General features: G+C 36.8%; 1 protein-coding gene across 2 annotated transcripts in view; it reads left to right on the top strand.

The window, feature by feature from the left end:
* Nucleotides 1-15,827, top strand: part of LAMA2 (laminin subunit alpha 2) — a 275,996-nt gene that overhangs the window by 56,595 nt on the left and 203,574 nt on the right. For both annotated transcript variants that reach the window (XM_017829004.1, XM_017828999.1), the window contains exons 9-11: nt 8,275-8,435; nt 12,097-12,237; nt 13,712-13,885. In XM_017829004.1, the coding sequence (XP_017684493.1) occupies nt 8,275-8,435; nt 12,097-12,237; nt 13,712-13,885 (476 nt within the window). The remainder of the gene's footprint in view (nt 1-8,274; nt 8,436-12,096; nt 12,238-13,711; nt 13,886-15,827) is intronic.

Here is a 15,827-nt window from a genome sequence, read left to right on the forward strand (position 1 = left end):
TTACTGTTGAAAACTGAAATGAAGAAGGTTCAAGTACCTCAGCCTTTTCCTCATCTTTGGTGACTATGTTCTCCCTCATGTCCAACAAAGACTTGTTGGAGTTCAAGTTGTGCCTTTGTCTCTCTAATTTTCTTTCAAAATGACCTAATTATATTCCTAAACTCTTCATGAGTAGCCAGCCATTTTTTCCATAGTAGGTAAGCTCTCTTTTCCCCCCTAATTTCCTTTAAAATCTCCCTCTTCAGCCAGGTTGGCTGTCTTCCTCGCCGGCTTGCCTTTTGGCACACTGTGACAGCCTGCTCCTGTGCGTTCAAGACTTCCTTCTTGAAGCATGTCCATTCATCCTGGACCCCTTTGTTTTCAAGGGCTGTTTTCCAAGGTGCCCTCTGAACCAGTCTTCTGAGTAGGCTGAAATCTGCCCTCTGGAAGTCCAGGGTAGAAGTTTTATTGGTGGCCCTCTTTGTGTCCCTGAGTATTGAAAACTCTATTATTTCATGGTCACAATGAATTGAAATATTTTTTGGTTCTTTTGTTGTAAAACGTCTGAAAATACTGTACAAAGATAACAAAACTTGAGGTCAGTTCTTAAGAGGTGTTTAAATTGGTCTAGTTACAATCTATTGATGAGATGTAGCAAACCTTTTTTGAAATAGAGATCAATGGAACATAAAAGCAGCATGACAAAGATGCAAATACTGGGCCAAAGGTGTAAAATCTTCTGTAATAACCCTGTACTGATTGCATCAGTTCAATAAAATGATACTGATTTACTGTCACAGTGGTATTGGTGGTGGGTTGATCTTGACTGGCTGCAGCTGCCCACCCAGCCACTCTCTCACTGTCCTCCTCAGCAGGATAGAGGCAGAACATAAGATGAAGCAGCTCTCTGGTTGAGGTAAAGACCAGATTGCTTGCCAATTACCACCGTAGGCAAAACAGAGTTTACTTGAGGAAAATTAATTTAACTTATTGTCAATTTAAATAGATTCAGATACTGATAAGCAAAGACAAAAATTAAAAATACACCTCTTCCCCCACTACCTGGGTGCAGGGTGATGGGGAGCAGGGGTCATAACAGTGCCTCTATGACACTCCTTTCTTTTCCCCACCTCCAGTGTGGATGCTTCCCATTGGCCTAAGTCCTTCAGGAAAAGAAATTTGCTCTATCATGGGTTGTCCATGAAATGTAGTTCCTTCAAGAAATATCCACCTTCTCCTTCATGAGGTCCTTCATGGGATGCAGTGTGGATGTCTGCTCCAGGCTGGTTTCCTCCAGGGGCTGCAGGGGTATATCTGCTCCAGCACCTAGAGTTCCTCCTCCCCCTCCTTCCCCTTCTTCATGCTCTGATCTGTCTGGCTGAGGGGCTCAGCTGTGCACCATTGGAACTGGCTGTGTGTGGCACAGGGCAGCCCCATCCTTTCCTCACAGAGGCTACCCTGAAGCACCCTCCCCACTGCCAGTGCCTAGTCTGAATGCTCAGTACAGTATATCACCTAGATTGATATGAGAGACAGTACAAGCAGAAGAGGATGAATCCCAAAGCTGGAAAAAACACAGTGAGATTCTGCAGTGTCCATACCAAAGCTGTGGGTGAGATTGTATAGGTTATAGATGACAGGCAATGAAACAAAGAAACCTTTCAGGCTGTGATTTTAAGATGGAGGAATTATTAATTCAAAGAAATGTGATGTCCCACTTGCGTGTTACATGGCTGCTTGGTCTCTCAGTCCTGTTGCTGCTGCAGTCTCTCTTTTCACACCTTCTGTGCTGGCCCCTGCTGTGGGTCATCCTCTGGGGCCCTGGGAGCTGAACAGTACTTAACAGGCTGACAGCTCCTCTTTCACAAGAAAAGGGAAGCAAAAAGATAGAGACATTTTTCCATCTTGTTTGATTGTCAGTAATAATGTTCTTAGGAACTCTCATAGTGTCCTATGCCTCTGAGCATTCAACAGATCTAAACCATCTCATAGTTGCTTTCTAAATCTGCTTACACTTTCTGAATCTGACAAGGTGGTACCATGGTTTGACACCTTGCTTCCTGTGTCTCCTTCTGCCTTTTTTAATCCTCTGATCTTCTTTCTGGTAAATTCTTCCATTGCCTCTTTTTCAGACCTCTCTAGGAAGAGAATAATGCTCCTGTTTGGATCATTTGGATCATCCTGTGTCTTTCTAGTAAATCAACAAATATGCCATGCCACCATCTTGAAGATAATGTCTCCAAAATTAGATTCTCTTTTTCTGTTTTGCCTCCTGCTCATCTAGCCCCAGGCATTCAAATAAGATTCCTATTTTCACAGTTCCTACAGTCCTGAGAACCAAAAGGTTCTTTTGCTCTCTTCACAGAATGAAAACTCTTGTCTTTTTCTGTCTTGACTGTAACCAGCTTCTCCTCATTGTCCTGAAACTTAACTGATCCTGCTGCAATTGCTTAGAGGCCTGTTGCTTTTGAGCATGTCAGAGTATTCTTAATCTCTATTGAATCTACTGTTTGTAACACATTAAGTAATTTTTTTTCATTTATTCCTTTTCAAACCGTTGATTTCTTCTGATTCCAACTTATTTACTGTAGAGATTATTCTGTGTGTTTGAACCACTTGTTCTCATATGTGACACGCACAACCCACCATCATATATGGAATTATCTCTCCAAAGTAGTCCATGCATTTCTTTCAAACCTGTTGTCTGTGTCCTGCCCGGTCTTGGAAGTCTGGTGAGAAGTGGACATTTCACACTTTCTAGACAGTGGCTAGAGGACAGTTTTGGTATCTATCTTATTATTTACCTGTTTTAAGACCACTATAACAAAAATAAGCCAGCTCTACATATAACTGAGCTTCATAGCCATTCTACCTACAATGTTCTTGTTCTTTGCTTCTTTTTCTTGTTGTTTATTTGCCCTTTTGTTTTTTACTTCTTGTATTAAATAATGCTCCAACATATTAGGAAAACTGTTTACTTCTTGCACATTATGTTTGTTTATGGTTTTTGAACCAGTGGCTATATCTGTGACTGTAATGCCTTATTCACCAGAAAAAAACACAATAACGCCAGTCGAAAGAAAAAGTCTTTCTAATATTTCTTTTAAGAAAAGATTTTTGTGGTAATAGAAGAGGTTGTGTTAGGTTCAAGAGCAAGTTCTGCATATAATTTTTAGTATAAAACTATCCTGAAAACAGATCACTTTTTCTCTTTTTTTCCCCTCAAATTTATATTCAGTACGCTGATAAAATTCTTTTTACTATACACTGCCCACCGTGGGCAGCAATTGGGTTTGAAGCATTGGTGAGCCTTCGTAAAGGAAAGGCTGGAAAGCATGATCTGTCTGAAGGAATCTATCTATGTATTCACCAGTGAACCAGAATGAACACGCTGGGTAGGTTGAAATACATCTCAAGAGTTACTGGCTGATGGGTTGAGGATGAATTGTTTTCGTTGTGTAAGATGGGAATATGCTTTTTAAATATGTGCTAAGTAAATGCTTTGAGAAAGTAAAAAACATTAAATGAAAATGGAAACTAAAACATTAAACTAAAATGATAATAAGGGATATGGAGTCACTGTGAACAATTCTCAAGGAAAATAAAGCTGGAGGCTGTGCATTCTCTGTGTGCTTGAGTACAATGGGTAACCGGCAATTCAAATGGAAAATTGCAGCAAATACTCTAATAACTAGTACATTGATGAAACACATTAAGAGGCTTTAACTGACTGCATCCTATATTCATAATCAGATTTTGGTAGGTAAGAGAAAGACATGGAAAAGTCCTTTTATAGTATAGCATACATTGTTTCAGGAGAAAAAGAAGTATTGTTATATATTAAGTATGTATAATTTCCATTTTGATCAGCATAGTATAACTTTGTCTTCACATGTTTCAGTCAGCATTCTAAAATGAAATATTATTGAAATATTATTGAAATATTATTATGAAATACTATTCTAGCTTGTAAAGTATATTTTTGGTTTTGAATCTTCAAGAATGCTTTTCAACTGTTCTTTCATAGCAATCCTATATCATATGTTTGTGAGCAATATAAAAAAGGGAGACTTAGGATCAATCATAGTATTTTTTTAAGCTAGGTTATTGATAATATAAACTGATGAAAATGCCTCTCAGTTTTATAACTGAAAGGCAATAATTTTAAAACTGAACTTGTGCACCTATGCCCAATCCATCCTAATAATAGATAAAGTTGACCATTGCTGATATTGTGATCATTTGCAATTGTCTATTCATAAGTGAACCTATACGTTCAGAACTACTCTGTACTCCAGTAATTAGGGCTTTCTTGGTGAATCAGTACTCTTGTTTCAAGCTCTAGTGGCTAGATTTTAACAAATAGCCATTTTACTGGACTTTTAAGCACCTGCAAGGACTGTAAGGCTTGGAAACTGGCAGAGTTTTGTGACTCAGTCTTCACCACATGCTATCATGCAGTGAATTTTTCCCCTTTGCTTCTTTATGTACAATATAATCCCAATGACAGATGTTTATTTTTGCTGAAAAACTTCCTCAGACATTTTAGGATAAATAAGATCCAGACATCTTGATCTTTATTCAGGCTTTATAGTACTTTCCTCAGCAAGCAGTCCCACTGATTTCCATGAGATCATTTTTTGGAATTTATATGCTGTTGAACAGGACTGAATATGACGGAGGCCAGTCATAGGATTGCAGGTTTTTCAAGGCTCTGGTGCATGCTTTTGCGTGCATTTATTTTTGTGCGGTTTTGAAAGACTGCTAGGCTGGGAGAAAAGAGACTGATAAAACTCATTTCAAAATGACTCATCCTCTAGGATGAACTTTCAAAGCCTCTATATGCTTGAAGATAGGTCAGAAACTGATAATATTCAGGGAGAAAACAGGGAATAACAGCTTCATCAAATAAAGCCCCATTCAAACAAGGCCTAGAAGTCATAGACCAAAAGCAAAAGATGTGCTTATGCTGAAGTATGAGTTCATTACAACAAAAACAAAAGACAGACTTGAAACAGCTGCCCTAAATCAAAATGTAGGTAGACTGTTGTCATAGTATGCACTACATATGCACTGCAGAAACCTGGTCAAAAATAACCAGCGGGACACTGAGAGGAATTTACCGTGTAATACAGTGAGATCTTGCAAGAGCCATAAATGAAAGAAGGCATGGAGCAAAATAGAATATACAGACTAACCCTGTCAGGAAGCCTAAGAGCTGGAAGAATATATGACAGTTAGCAGTCTCTACGTCTTCCTCTCTCTGATGTGGAGTGCAAGGGCTCTTAAGTGGTGGGCTGAAGGTTATCCATGCCTGTTTATGCTGTGTAAGAATGTGGTGGGCAGGACTGGTGACAGTGGAGTTTCCAATCTGGTCTCTCTCCCTTAACTGCAGAGTAAGGAGGAGAAGGAGAAGGGACGGTTCTTGATGGGGAACTAAAAAAATGGACTAACTGAGCAATGGAGAACAGACTATAGATTTAAATGAGTATTTGGGAGTTCCATACTGAGAAATTTAATTGAATTTGAGTTTGCTGAGGCTTGTGAGACAGGAGTTCCTGAAACTTTCAAATAAGACTGGCTCGCTTCTAAAGAGTAGGCTTGCCTGTGTCTTTTACTGCTGAATCCTGGAGTACAGCAGAGTATTTTCATCTCTAAGGAACAAAAGTTTCTCTGTTCCGGATTGTCCAGTTAGGATGCATTGACCCAGATTACCAGAGACGTTGTGTTCCGCTGTGCTGTGGGACTTCACTGGTAGCTGGTTAAGAGGAGAGTAACTCAGAAATTTGAGAATTAGGGCCAAAGGCATCAAAACCCATGGAGCACGTGGCTTTGTGATAGTAAGTAACACAAATTTCATGCACTGAAATTCTGTATATAATTAGGACAGATCAAGAAGGTGACAGTCATTATGATGTGCTACAGGAGATCAAAGAGGCTGCAAGGTTAGAGTAGACAGACTGAATCTCATCTCTGTATAGATTAACAGATAATATAATTTAAAACTCCTGCAGGTGACTGCTTCTTCAAATAGCTAGTAAGAGAAGCTATAAAAAGAGAAGCGCCTCTGGATTTATGCATGAGAGACTGTTTCAAAACTCTCATCTTGAAGGACAGTCAAATTCAACATTCTTGTAGGAATGAGAAGGCCTTCCTAAAAAAACAACCTAATCAGACCAAGGAAACCTTTAAAAAGAAAATAAAAATGAACAATCCAAGATTGCTAATGGCAAGCATTGTTTGTAGACTGCATATTAGACATTCATAGAAGATACATTTCTCTAGTTCAAAATTATTCAAGCAATGCAATTAAGATAAAAAGAAATATATACCTCTATTTAAACAATAAAAAGAAACTCCCTGAAAGAGCAGGAGTTATTTCCAATTGGGCATAATGGAAAAGAACATAAATTGTTACAGATTCCAGGAAGTCATACTCTTAATAATACATACACATATCTTAAGGAATAATTTTCTAAATACCTAGCTGTTGCTGAGAAGTACTTATTCAGATAAATCAGAATCAAAAAGATTAGTAGAGATTTAAATGCAGTAGGAGTTAAAAATGGTGTTGATGTAATCAAGTTATAACTAGAGATCTCAAGAAAGAAAAGGACACAGTAGAAAAGCTGTAATAATTCTTCATAACAGTGAATAGAATAGCTCAGGGAATTTCGCACTTGGGAGTCTTTGTTCATGGGGACATATGTAACATATTTATACATGGCTTCAGGACGAGTTGAGAAGTTGAAAATTGAGTTGCTTGAAGCATTAAATATAGCTTATAATGTTTTTTAAAACAGACATTAATATTATATTAATAGACACCGTTTATCTAATTTGTAAAAGAAAGTCAGAGGGTTCCAGGAAACTAGAATCAGGTCTAGTTTCTGTATCAAGCAAATCACCAGAAATACAATGAATGATTTATACAATTTATGAAATGTGGCAAAAATGGGCAAAACTCAAGGCCAGGGCTTTTATATAGAGGACAGTCTGCCTTATCAATCTGTTTGAATGCTTAAATGAACATGTGGACAAAGGCTCATTTGATTAATATTGTATTTTGATTTTCAAAAGGTTTTGACAAGATCCTTTACCAAAATCCACAAAAGAAAGTGTAATAGAATAAGGAGGAAAGGTTCTTTCATGGGTTAGTACTTGGTTAAAAGAATAAATGGACCATTTTCACAGTGATGATCAATATGAACTGTTGAAAATATTCATATTTAACCTGGAGAAGGGATGAGTAGGAAGGTGATACAGTTAGCAAGTACAAAATCTTTCGGCAGAGAAAAATGAAAGAACTGCAAAATGTTCAGAAAGATCTCAAGATAGTCAGTGGCTGAGTAGTAAAATAAATGATGAATTTCTGTAGCAATTAAAAGTAGAACACTGAAAAAAATAGTTCTACTTGTACAGTGATTACAGTGATTACTGAATTAGGCACTACCAGTTGTGAAACAGCTCTTGCAATTACTTTGGGCTGTGCCCCAGGTCTGTCAGCTCAGTTCTGTCTCAGCAATAGTAAAAAAGGTCAACAGGGCCTTAGAAAATACTACTGTTCTTTAAAAAAACAACTGAAAAAAAATCATCAAAAAACCGTATCAAAACAGTCCACACTATGCACTACCTTCTTCTTAAATAATTTATTAGAACTGGAAACAGTGCAGAGAAAGACAACAGAGACTTTTGGCTACACCAAGCAGTTTCTCTGTAGAGATATTGAGTAGGCTTAGGACTTTGTGGCATATGAAATAAAAATGTCATGTGGGATATGATAGAGGTATATTGAAATCACAGATAACATGGAAAAAGTGACTGGTTGCTTGCTCTATGATATGAGAATTAGATGGCAATAAATAGAGATTTAACACACTTCTGTGTTTTCTTTCACACTATACCAGGCTAAATGTGGAAGTTCCTGCTAGGGAGCTTTATAGATTCTGAAAATAAAAGCATGTTCAAAGGCTTTTAGGGGAATTAACGGAAGAAAAGGTTTTCAGGGACTGTTAGATGCAATGAAGTAGAGATAAGTTTCAGTTTTCAAGATCTCTAATATGCAGATTTCTGGAAACTCAAAATTCAAATCACTGTATATTTACCCTATTCTTGCATGCTTTATTCTAGTCTCTCTCAGACAGGACACTGAGTTAAATAGATGGTGATGTGACCAACAGTAAATAAACTTATGTTATACTTACCAAAGGTGTTGCTCTGAGCACTCTAAAACACATATCTGTCAATAATAATGATAAATCAAATCCATCTCATGTTTTCTCCCTCTTCCCATAGATATGTTGCCTGGTTTCTGTCACTGCAAGACTGGCTATGCAGGAGAAAGCTGCAATCGATGTGCCTTGGGTTATAAAGGATATCCTGAGTGCCTGCTCTGCAACTGCTCCCTTAAGGGCAGTGAGAATGATGACCCGTGCATAGGTCCCTGCATCTGCAAGGTATGCATGTCAGGTTCTTCTGAGTCATAGAAAGATGCTAATGATATTGAAAGATTGCAGTTAATGCTCTTCTATCATGCAACAGTATTCTAGTGTTCTACCTAGCTATGTTAATATCTGTGTTAGTCACTTGTCATGAACACTTAATTTGGGTCCTGTAAAGTCATAGATTGTCTTATGTCAGAACTCACTGTAATCAACATATTTACCTATTAGTCTGCTGCCAGTCTTTCAAGTCCTCAGAAATCTGTAATGAAGGGTTACTTCTGAAGCCTGTGAATCATTTGTTTCAAACTTCCATCCTTATCTGCTCAGAAACCATGTTTACAGTATTGTGGACTCTAAAACTAACCTGTAATGTGACTTCAAAAGAGAAAATGAAGTGAACTGGTGATCTATTAAAACAAGAAAATTGACTTTTAAGAGTAGTTATTAGGGGTATATTCCTCTTTTCTTCCTAAATTCCAAACTGAGAGCATTCTTTCCTGCCTTGGGATAGTTGTTTAGAAATCTCTAACGTATTTAAAAAACCAAAATACATCCTTTCTGTAGGAAGAGTTTCTTAATTTCTAGGAAGAAAATTTAAGAGTATTTTTCTCTATGTGCCTTCACGTACCTCCGTCAAATTATATTTTGATATTATATTGAAATAAAAAACTTTTAAAAGCACATGCACTCACTTCTTATAAAATACCTAGTTATGAGAAATGCTTTAGAAATGATTGTGCTCTCTAAGTCACAGTCTAGTAAATGACCATGAATATGCCCAAAGGACAGCTTACTGTACTATGGATCAATTTTTCTGTGTTGTACTTGTGGGAATTTCCTTCCAGAATTTAATTAACAGAATTAGTCACATATGAGAATTTAAAAATACTCACATTACATCCTTAAATACAGAAATGTACAAAAAAATGCTTCAATCTATAAGCTCATGCTGTGGACACACATAAAGCTCTGTCACAAAGCCCTGTTTTGACAGCTGAATAGCACTGACATCTACTCAGAGAATTAACCTTATCCTCACTTTATGTAACAGTCACATGCTCTTTGTCAGAAATAAAATCTATCCATATCACATTTCTAATTACTTAGCCATCAAGTCTAGAAGATGAGAAAAGGGGTGCTTTCACAATATTCTGTCTCGAAACAGAGCTTTGATGAAGATGTATTATGTTAAATAGAAGATAACTACTGCTTAATGATTCTTATGACATTATTTGTGAAAACCAAACTGATGTTAGTACAGTCAGACCAAAATGAACAAATAAGGAATAGAGATAATTGTTCCTATCCCAGAGAGTTCTTATTATATGCACTTTTTGCTCGGTGTTCATCTTTTGTCTTCTTTCTGCTCCTTTTTAAGTGCTTGTGGGAGAAAAATGATACCTTTTGCAGACAGCTGAGGTAAAGATACATACACATTTATTTTCACTAGCAATCTTCAAATTCAAATCAAAGCAGATTTTGGTCAAAGGGACACTAAAATTATCAGATTAGTTATGCTCCATATGAAGAAAAAAGTGGGATGTCTAGTTAATAGCAGGTCTTAGGAAAAATGCTTCCCTTCCTTTAATCACATCTTTCAATTACCTACGATGAGCTGTAAATTTGCTAAAGATAGTTTTCTTATAAAGGAAATTACTGAGAAGCAGTTCTGTCTGTAAGCAGCAAAATGCAGCCAAGTGGACATTAGATTGTTATCTTTACCACATTAACTAGAGTAAACTAAAGTACAGAAAGGGGAGGGGCAAGTATAAATGACTTTTTTTTACTAATTATCATAACTTTCTGAAGGTATATACCCGAAATCTCGTCTTTGGATAATTTAAAACTAGATTGAACAGTATTCAGAAATACATGGGACTGCAGAAACATTATTTTATTTACTGAAAGATAGGTTAGATCTCCTTCCCAACTTTGAGTTTTATTTATCTATTATCAAGATATATCTATTATATATCTATTATCACTGAATTTGCTGCCTATTCAACAGAATTCTATATGTTTTACTCACAGGTGATGTGCTTGTGACTGGAAAGTGGGTAACTTTGCATTTAAACACATACTTTGGCCTTTCAGCTCTCTTTTTTTATTTTCCCCTTCCCACTCTGCACACACTCAGCACATCACCACAGTATGAAATTTTTGTGACCAGCATTCATAATTCTAGTTTGTAGAATCATTGGTGAGAGTATCTATGTGCCCAGATGTTACCCACATTGTTTTTCACATGAAACGTGGTTGATTTCAGTATATCTGTGGCAGGAATATGCCTGAGACTGCTGGTAAAAATGTACAACTACTAGTCTTGACATTAATGAGATGTTGAAGTTAAATGTGATTGACTGATAGCCTTGAGTTGTATTAAAGATATTTGTGGTTTGTTTAGCAGAGTCTGTATGATGTTACTGAAGGGGAGCATAGATAGAGCAGAGCAGCAGAGAAAGAGCAAAGATGTTTTGCTACACGTATATGAATTATTGTATAATTAAGGGTGAAAACCTTATTACATTTTCATTGTATCTCCCTTTTTGCCTGTCGTCATTGCCCCTTCCCACTCACTGTCCCTATTTGCTCTTCATTTGTATGTGCTATCCTTTCTCCCCATACCTCCACCTGCTTGGACCTGCATGTTTCATCTTTGCTAGATCTTATCCTGGAGGCTATCAAATGGTTTTTGGCAAATTTACTTCAGATTTGTGTGTTTTGAGCAATCCTAGACTACATAGTGTAGGCAGGCTTTTTATAAAGTGTTCATTCTCTGCTGACATAGAGCCAACAATTTGGTCCTGTGAGCATAACACAGAGCACTGTCTCCAGGATTAAGGAGACTGTATAAAACTTCTGAAAGGGAATTTTCTGAGCTGTGTGGGACAAAATACTGAATTACTAAGCCAGCACCATATTGCAAGCCTCCTGCAACACGCTTCTTGTAGAAAACCTGGATTTATTTTTGACTATAGGACAAATTGGTTTCTAGTGTAAGGCAGCAGGACTTAATGCACAACATAAGCTTTCTATGAAAAATATAAGTACCAAATGGTAAATTTAGAATTCTTCATGTATATTTAGTGCCTGTCTTTCTACAGCAGAAGAGTTTGCAGACCTGGCTGCATGTGTGGCAAACCCATGTAGCTATGAAGTTCAACCCTTTGAGCACTAGGATATAGACTGAATTCAGCTGTCAATTACAGACTCCTGAAAAACTGATACACTGAGTGGTTAGTAGGACTGATGCTATGAACCTGTAGTTTGCATCAGTTGGATGTGCACAGATTTAATCAGCCCTACCTACAAACTATTATTGTTGAGGTTGTAACGTTGTGTCCCATACTTCCTTCAACTCTGGGACTCTCAAGTGTAATAATAAATAAATAAATAAATAAATAAGGTTATTCCCTGAAATCAAGTATGTCTATTCATATAGAAGAAAAATTAAAACTCTTTTAATGTCCAAATTCCATTTCCTGTTATTTACATGCAGTCATAGTACCTTTTATTGTGTAAAGGATTTGCTACTAACGTTTCCAAATAAGGAAGTTTTTCCTATAAGTGTCTTTAGACTCCTGCAATCTATACTCTCCTGAAGAATAAAAAACCAGTGATCTCGAGTTCTAATCTATGACAACTGAAGTAATATTCTAATGTGCATTTTCAGGAACATGTTGAAGGAGAAAACTGTGATCAGTGCAAACCAGGTTTCTTCAATCTTCAGCAAAATAATCCTGAAGGCTGTGAGGAATGTTTCTGCTCTGGGAAAACAAATATCTGCACACATTCTCACCTTACCTATGGAAGTGTAAGAAAAATCATACTGCAGCAGTACATGTCACTGGTTTTGTGTTTTTCTGTGTTGTCACTGACCATTGCCACCAGGGTGCATCTTATTAGAAAATACTGCATGTTTTTTTATGCCCCCTATGACTTGATCCTTATGGGTCCCTTCCAATTGGAGGTATTTTATGATTCTATTGTATGATTCTATGATATTTTCCATTTATCCAAAAGAAAATGCTTATAATCTTTGTTTCTCTTTGTGAGAAAATTCTGGAATAGTGCAGTTAGAACAGTGAAAAGCTAAAATAGTAAGAAATGTAAAAAGTAAAAAGTAAAACCAAAAAAAGCAAAAATAGTAAGAAATGAAGCCATGTGCAAAACACAATCCTGGAATGTGCATATGTAATCAGTCCTGAGTTAAATGCACAGACTCTTTTCTAGATAATTATTAAATTTCTAGACCTGAAATACTTAAGATTTTTGAAACACTAAATGTACAACACACAGCTTAAGTAAGAAAAAAGAAAAAAGAAATGCCTTCCAGGGGGCATTTTGAGAGCATTTCTTTCGCATACTGCATTCCTAGGAAAGGATGTAAGAGGGAGATGAACCTACTGTTCTCATTTGTGCTGTAGAAAAATGTCTTTAGCCTGCAAATATACTCTAAACTGTAAATTAGTTCTCAAAGCTCAGACACTAATTCCACCATAACGGATGTATGCTGCATATTCATGCCTGTAGATCAAGTCTGGGAAATATGTTCCAGGTTTACTAGCTCCTGGTTTTGGCCGTATTGTTTGCTGGAAGGCTGTGAATAGCATCATATATGCCTAGTGTTCTCATTTACGTGCCAGCAACTGGAAAATTTTCCATCCCATGGCTGAGCTCATTTATTGTTCTGTTTGTATCTGGGCTCCAGAAGTCATCCTTATATGACCAGTGTGCTCTTTGCTGATGATTCATTTCTAGTTACGGGATTCAGATATTTCAAGAAATTCAATTTCCAGCTTTGCTTTGGCTTTATAAAAAGAATATATTTGAACTTGTAAGTTCTAAGGCTTTAACATTACAAATTATTATAAATTACGCTGGCAACAACAATCAGAAAATGTATATCTGTTTGTCAGCTCATCTTCTGTACACTCCATGACTCATATTATTTATTAAAAACTTGCATAGTATTTGGAGATATTCTTGCACATGTGTTTGTATGATAGAATTTCCTCCTCTCTCTGGAGCATTCAAAGCAGACAATGCAAATATTAGCAGTTATTTCAAGCTACTCAGAAGTTATAGCTCCCAGTCACATACAGTAAGAGAAATGTTTGCTCTTATTACTTTGTGTTTTCCTTGGTTCCTAAATTTTCCTAAGTTTTTTTAAAAAAAACTCAGTTTTTTTAAAATGGACAAGTGAGAGACTGTGACTATTGAAATGACTGATGTCCTGATTCCTACTGTAACGTGTTTTTTTCTTTTTTTTTTCCCTATCATTATAGATAGAAGACATGAATGGTTGGCATCTGACTGACTTACCAGGTCTCATCAGAGTTACCCCCAAGCAAAAGAGATTTGATGGGCATCAGCAGTTTAGCATCAGCAATGTGGCTGCGCGAAAAGTACTGCCACAGACTTACTATTGGAGCGCACCCAGTTCTTATTTGGGCAACAAAGTAAGTGTGGTTGGTACTTGCCTAAACGCTAATTTGATTTACTGAGGAAAAAAAGGTAAGATTTGAAGGAGGGTGGAACTGAGGGAAGATTAAGTTGGGCAGCCATTTGACCAGCAAAAGTGCAAGTAGAAAAGAATCAGGCATGTGGAATATCCATGTGAGGCAAAAAGTTAAGTAGAGAAAATTAACTAAGTCTCTTTGACCTTAGACCCTCTTTGGTCTCCTGCTGTCAGGTCTTAGAGAAGTCTCGATAGTTCGCAGCAGTGTTTTTTTGAATGAATTAGCTGGTGATTCAGCTTGTCCTGTTCTTTTCTCACGTTGTCCTCAGCTTTGAAAATTAGTTCCCTCATCTGCTTTTCAGAGATATAAGTTGTGCATCAGATGTTGTGGGGGTGTGTTACAAAACTTTAGTGTTTGGCAAGAAACTTGTGTGTGGGGAGCTCTCTGCCCTATAACTCAGAAAATGCTGTTGTGAGATTTGTGTCAGTTCTAACGCATATATTTATGTCTGCGTGTATCTAGTTGTGCATGTACACACATATTCATGCCCTGCAGGTTAATACCAAATCCACAATACTTTCATGAAAATCTCATTTTTCTCAGAGAGTAGAGGACTGAATGAGTCTTAAATGTGAAGAAGGCTTAACAGCTTTCCATTTACTGTAACCCAGATTATGCTAAAACTTAGCAGAAATACTAACACTAATGTATTTGAGCACATTTTCCTCTGCAGTCACTTCAGGCTAGCCAACCTCTTATTTATTTATTTCTTCCTATTGGCTGAAAATCAACATGACAGAAGGTAAGTGAGCATGTTGAAGCTAAATATCATCATTTCAAAGAATTGGGCATCCTGTTCATGGCTATAAATTGTTAAAGATAGGCAGGCTTACTTAGTTGGGCAAGGGGGAGTTTCTTCTATAATCTTCCATGACTAGTGAACTTACCCTGAAATATGAACTAATACTTTTCCAGACAGAATTTCGTCTTGCTTCTATTCAGTGAGCAAAATAATGGTAGGAATATGCACAAATTATTTGAATGTGAAAGATATTTTTTCAGTGTAGTTTGGAGGTCCTTTGTGGTTACTGTCAGATATCGCTGTATGAATGAAGCAATTTGCCTTAATAACTGAACCATATAAATTTTTGATACTACAATAACACTGAAAGCACTCAAATTACCACAGTACATCTTAACTGTCATGTTGCATCACGTAAACTATAGTGATAATGACATGCTTGGGCCAGATGATTTATGCTGTAGAAAGGAAAGTGGAAGTAGAATACTGAGAGACCTTATTTGTAAACTCAGTAAAACATTTTTCTAAATAGCTGAAACTGAATAAAACCAAATAGCTGAATCTAGATAAAAACACCCTGTCTTGTGAATGACTGCTAGTTATAGAACAATTAGTATCTCAAAGCGTGCAAACTTCCTTAAGAATTTTTGTCTTAGAAAACAACTTCAGAAGTCTATATCAAGATGCACACTTCTGTTGTAATTTATAAACCTCATGCCACAGAAAACTGCCTTTCCTTTAAAATGATTGCTCTTAAAAAATAATCCCCCCCAAAAAATTGATTAATAAGAGATATTAACTGTACTGCATTTCCTAGTTTTCAAATATAGCTCAAAAACCTTAGATAAAATAATTCTTGAATATAAAAGTGGTGTGTTCTGCACATGCCTCCACATTGTTGACTGACATATATGTGCTAACTGCTTGTTTTACATCCATCTCCAAATCTTCTTTTCGATGAAAAAACCGTTATAAATAGGATGCCCCTGAGTGAGCAGCCTTCAGCTTTTTCATATAAATCTGGATAACACTAGGTAGTGTGATACTGGTCTTTGACTGTGTCTTGAAGGAGACATTATAAATAACAGGAAGCTGTAGATGGGGCAGGATTCTTGTTTATGTCAGAGTTGGACAAGAACA

This window comes from Lepidothrix coronata, unplaced genomic scaffold (assembly GCF_001604755.1).
Source record: "Lepidothrix coronata isolate B3197 unplaced genomic scaffold, Lepidothrix_coronata-1.0 Scaffold5, whole genome shotgun sequence".
NCBI classification, from domain to species: Eukaryota; Metazoa; Chordata; class Aves; order Passeriformes; family Pipridae; genus Lepidothrix; species Lepidothrix coronata.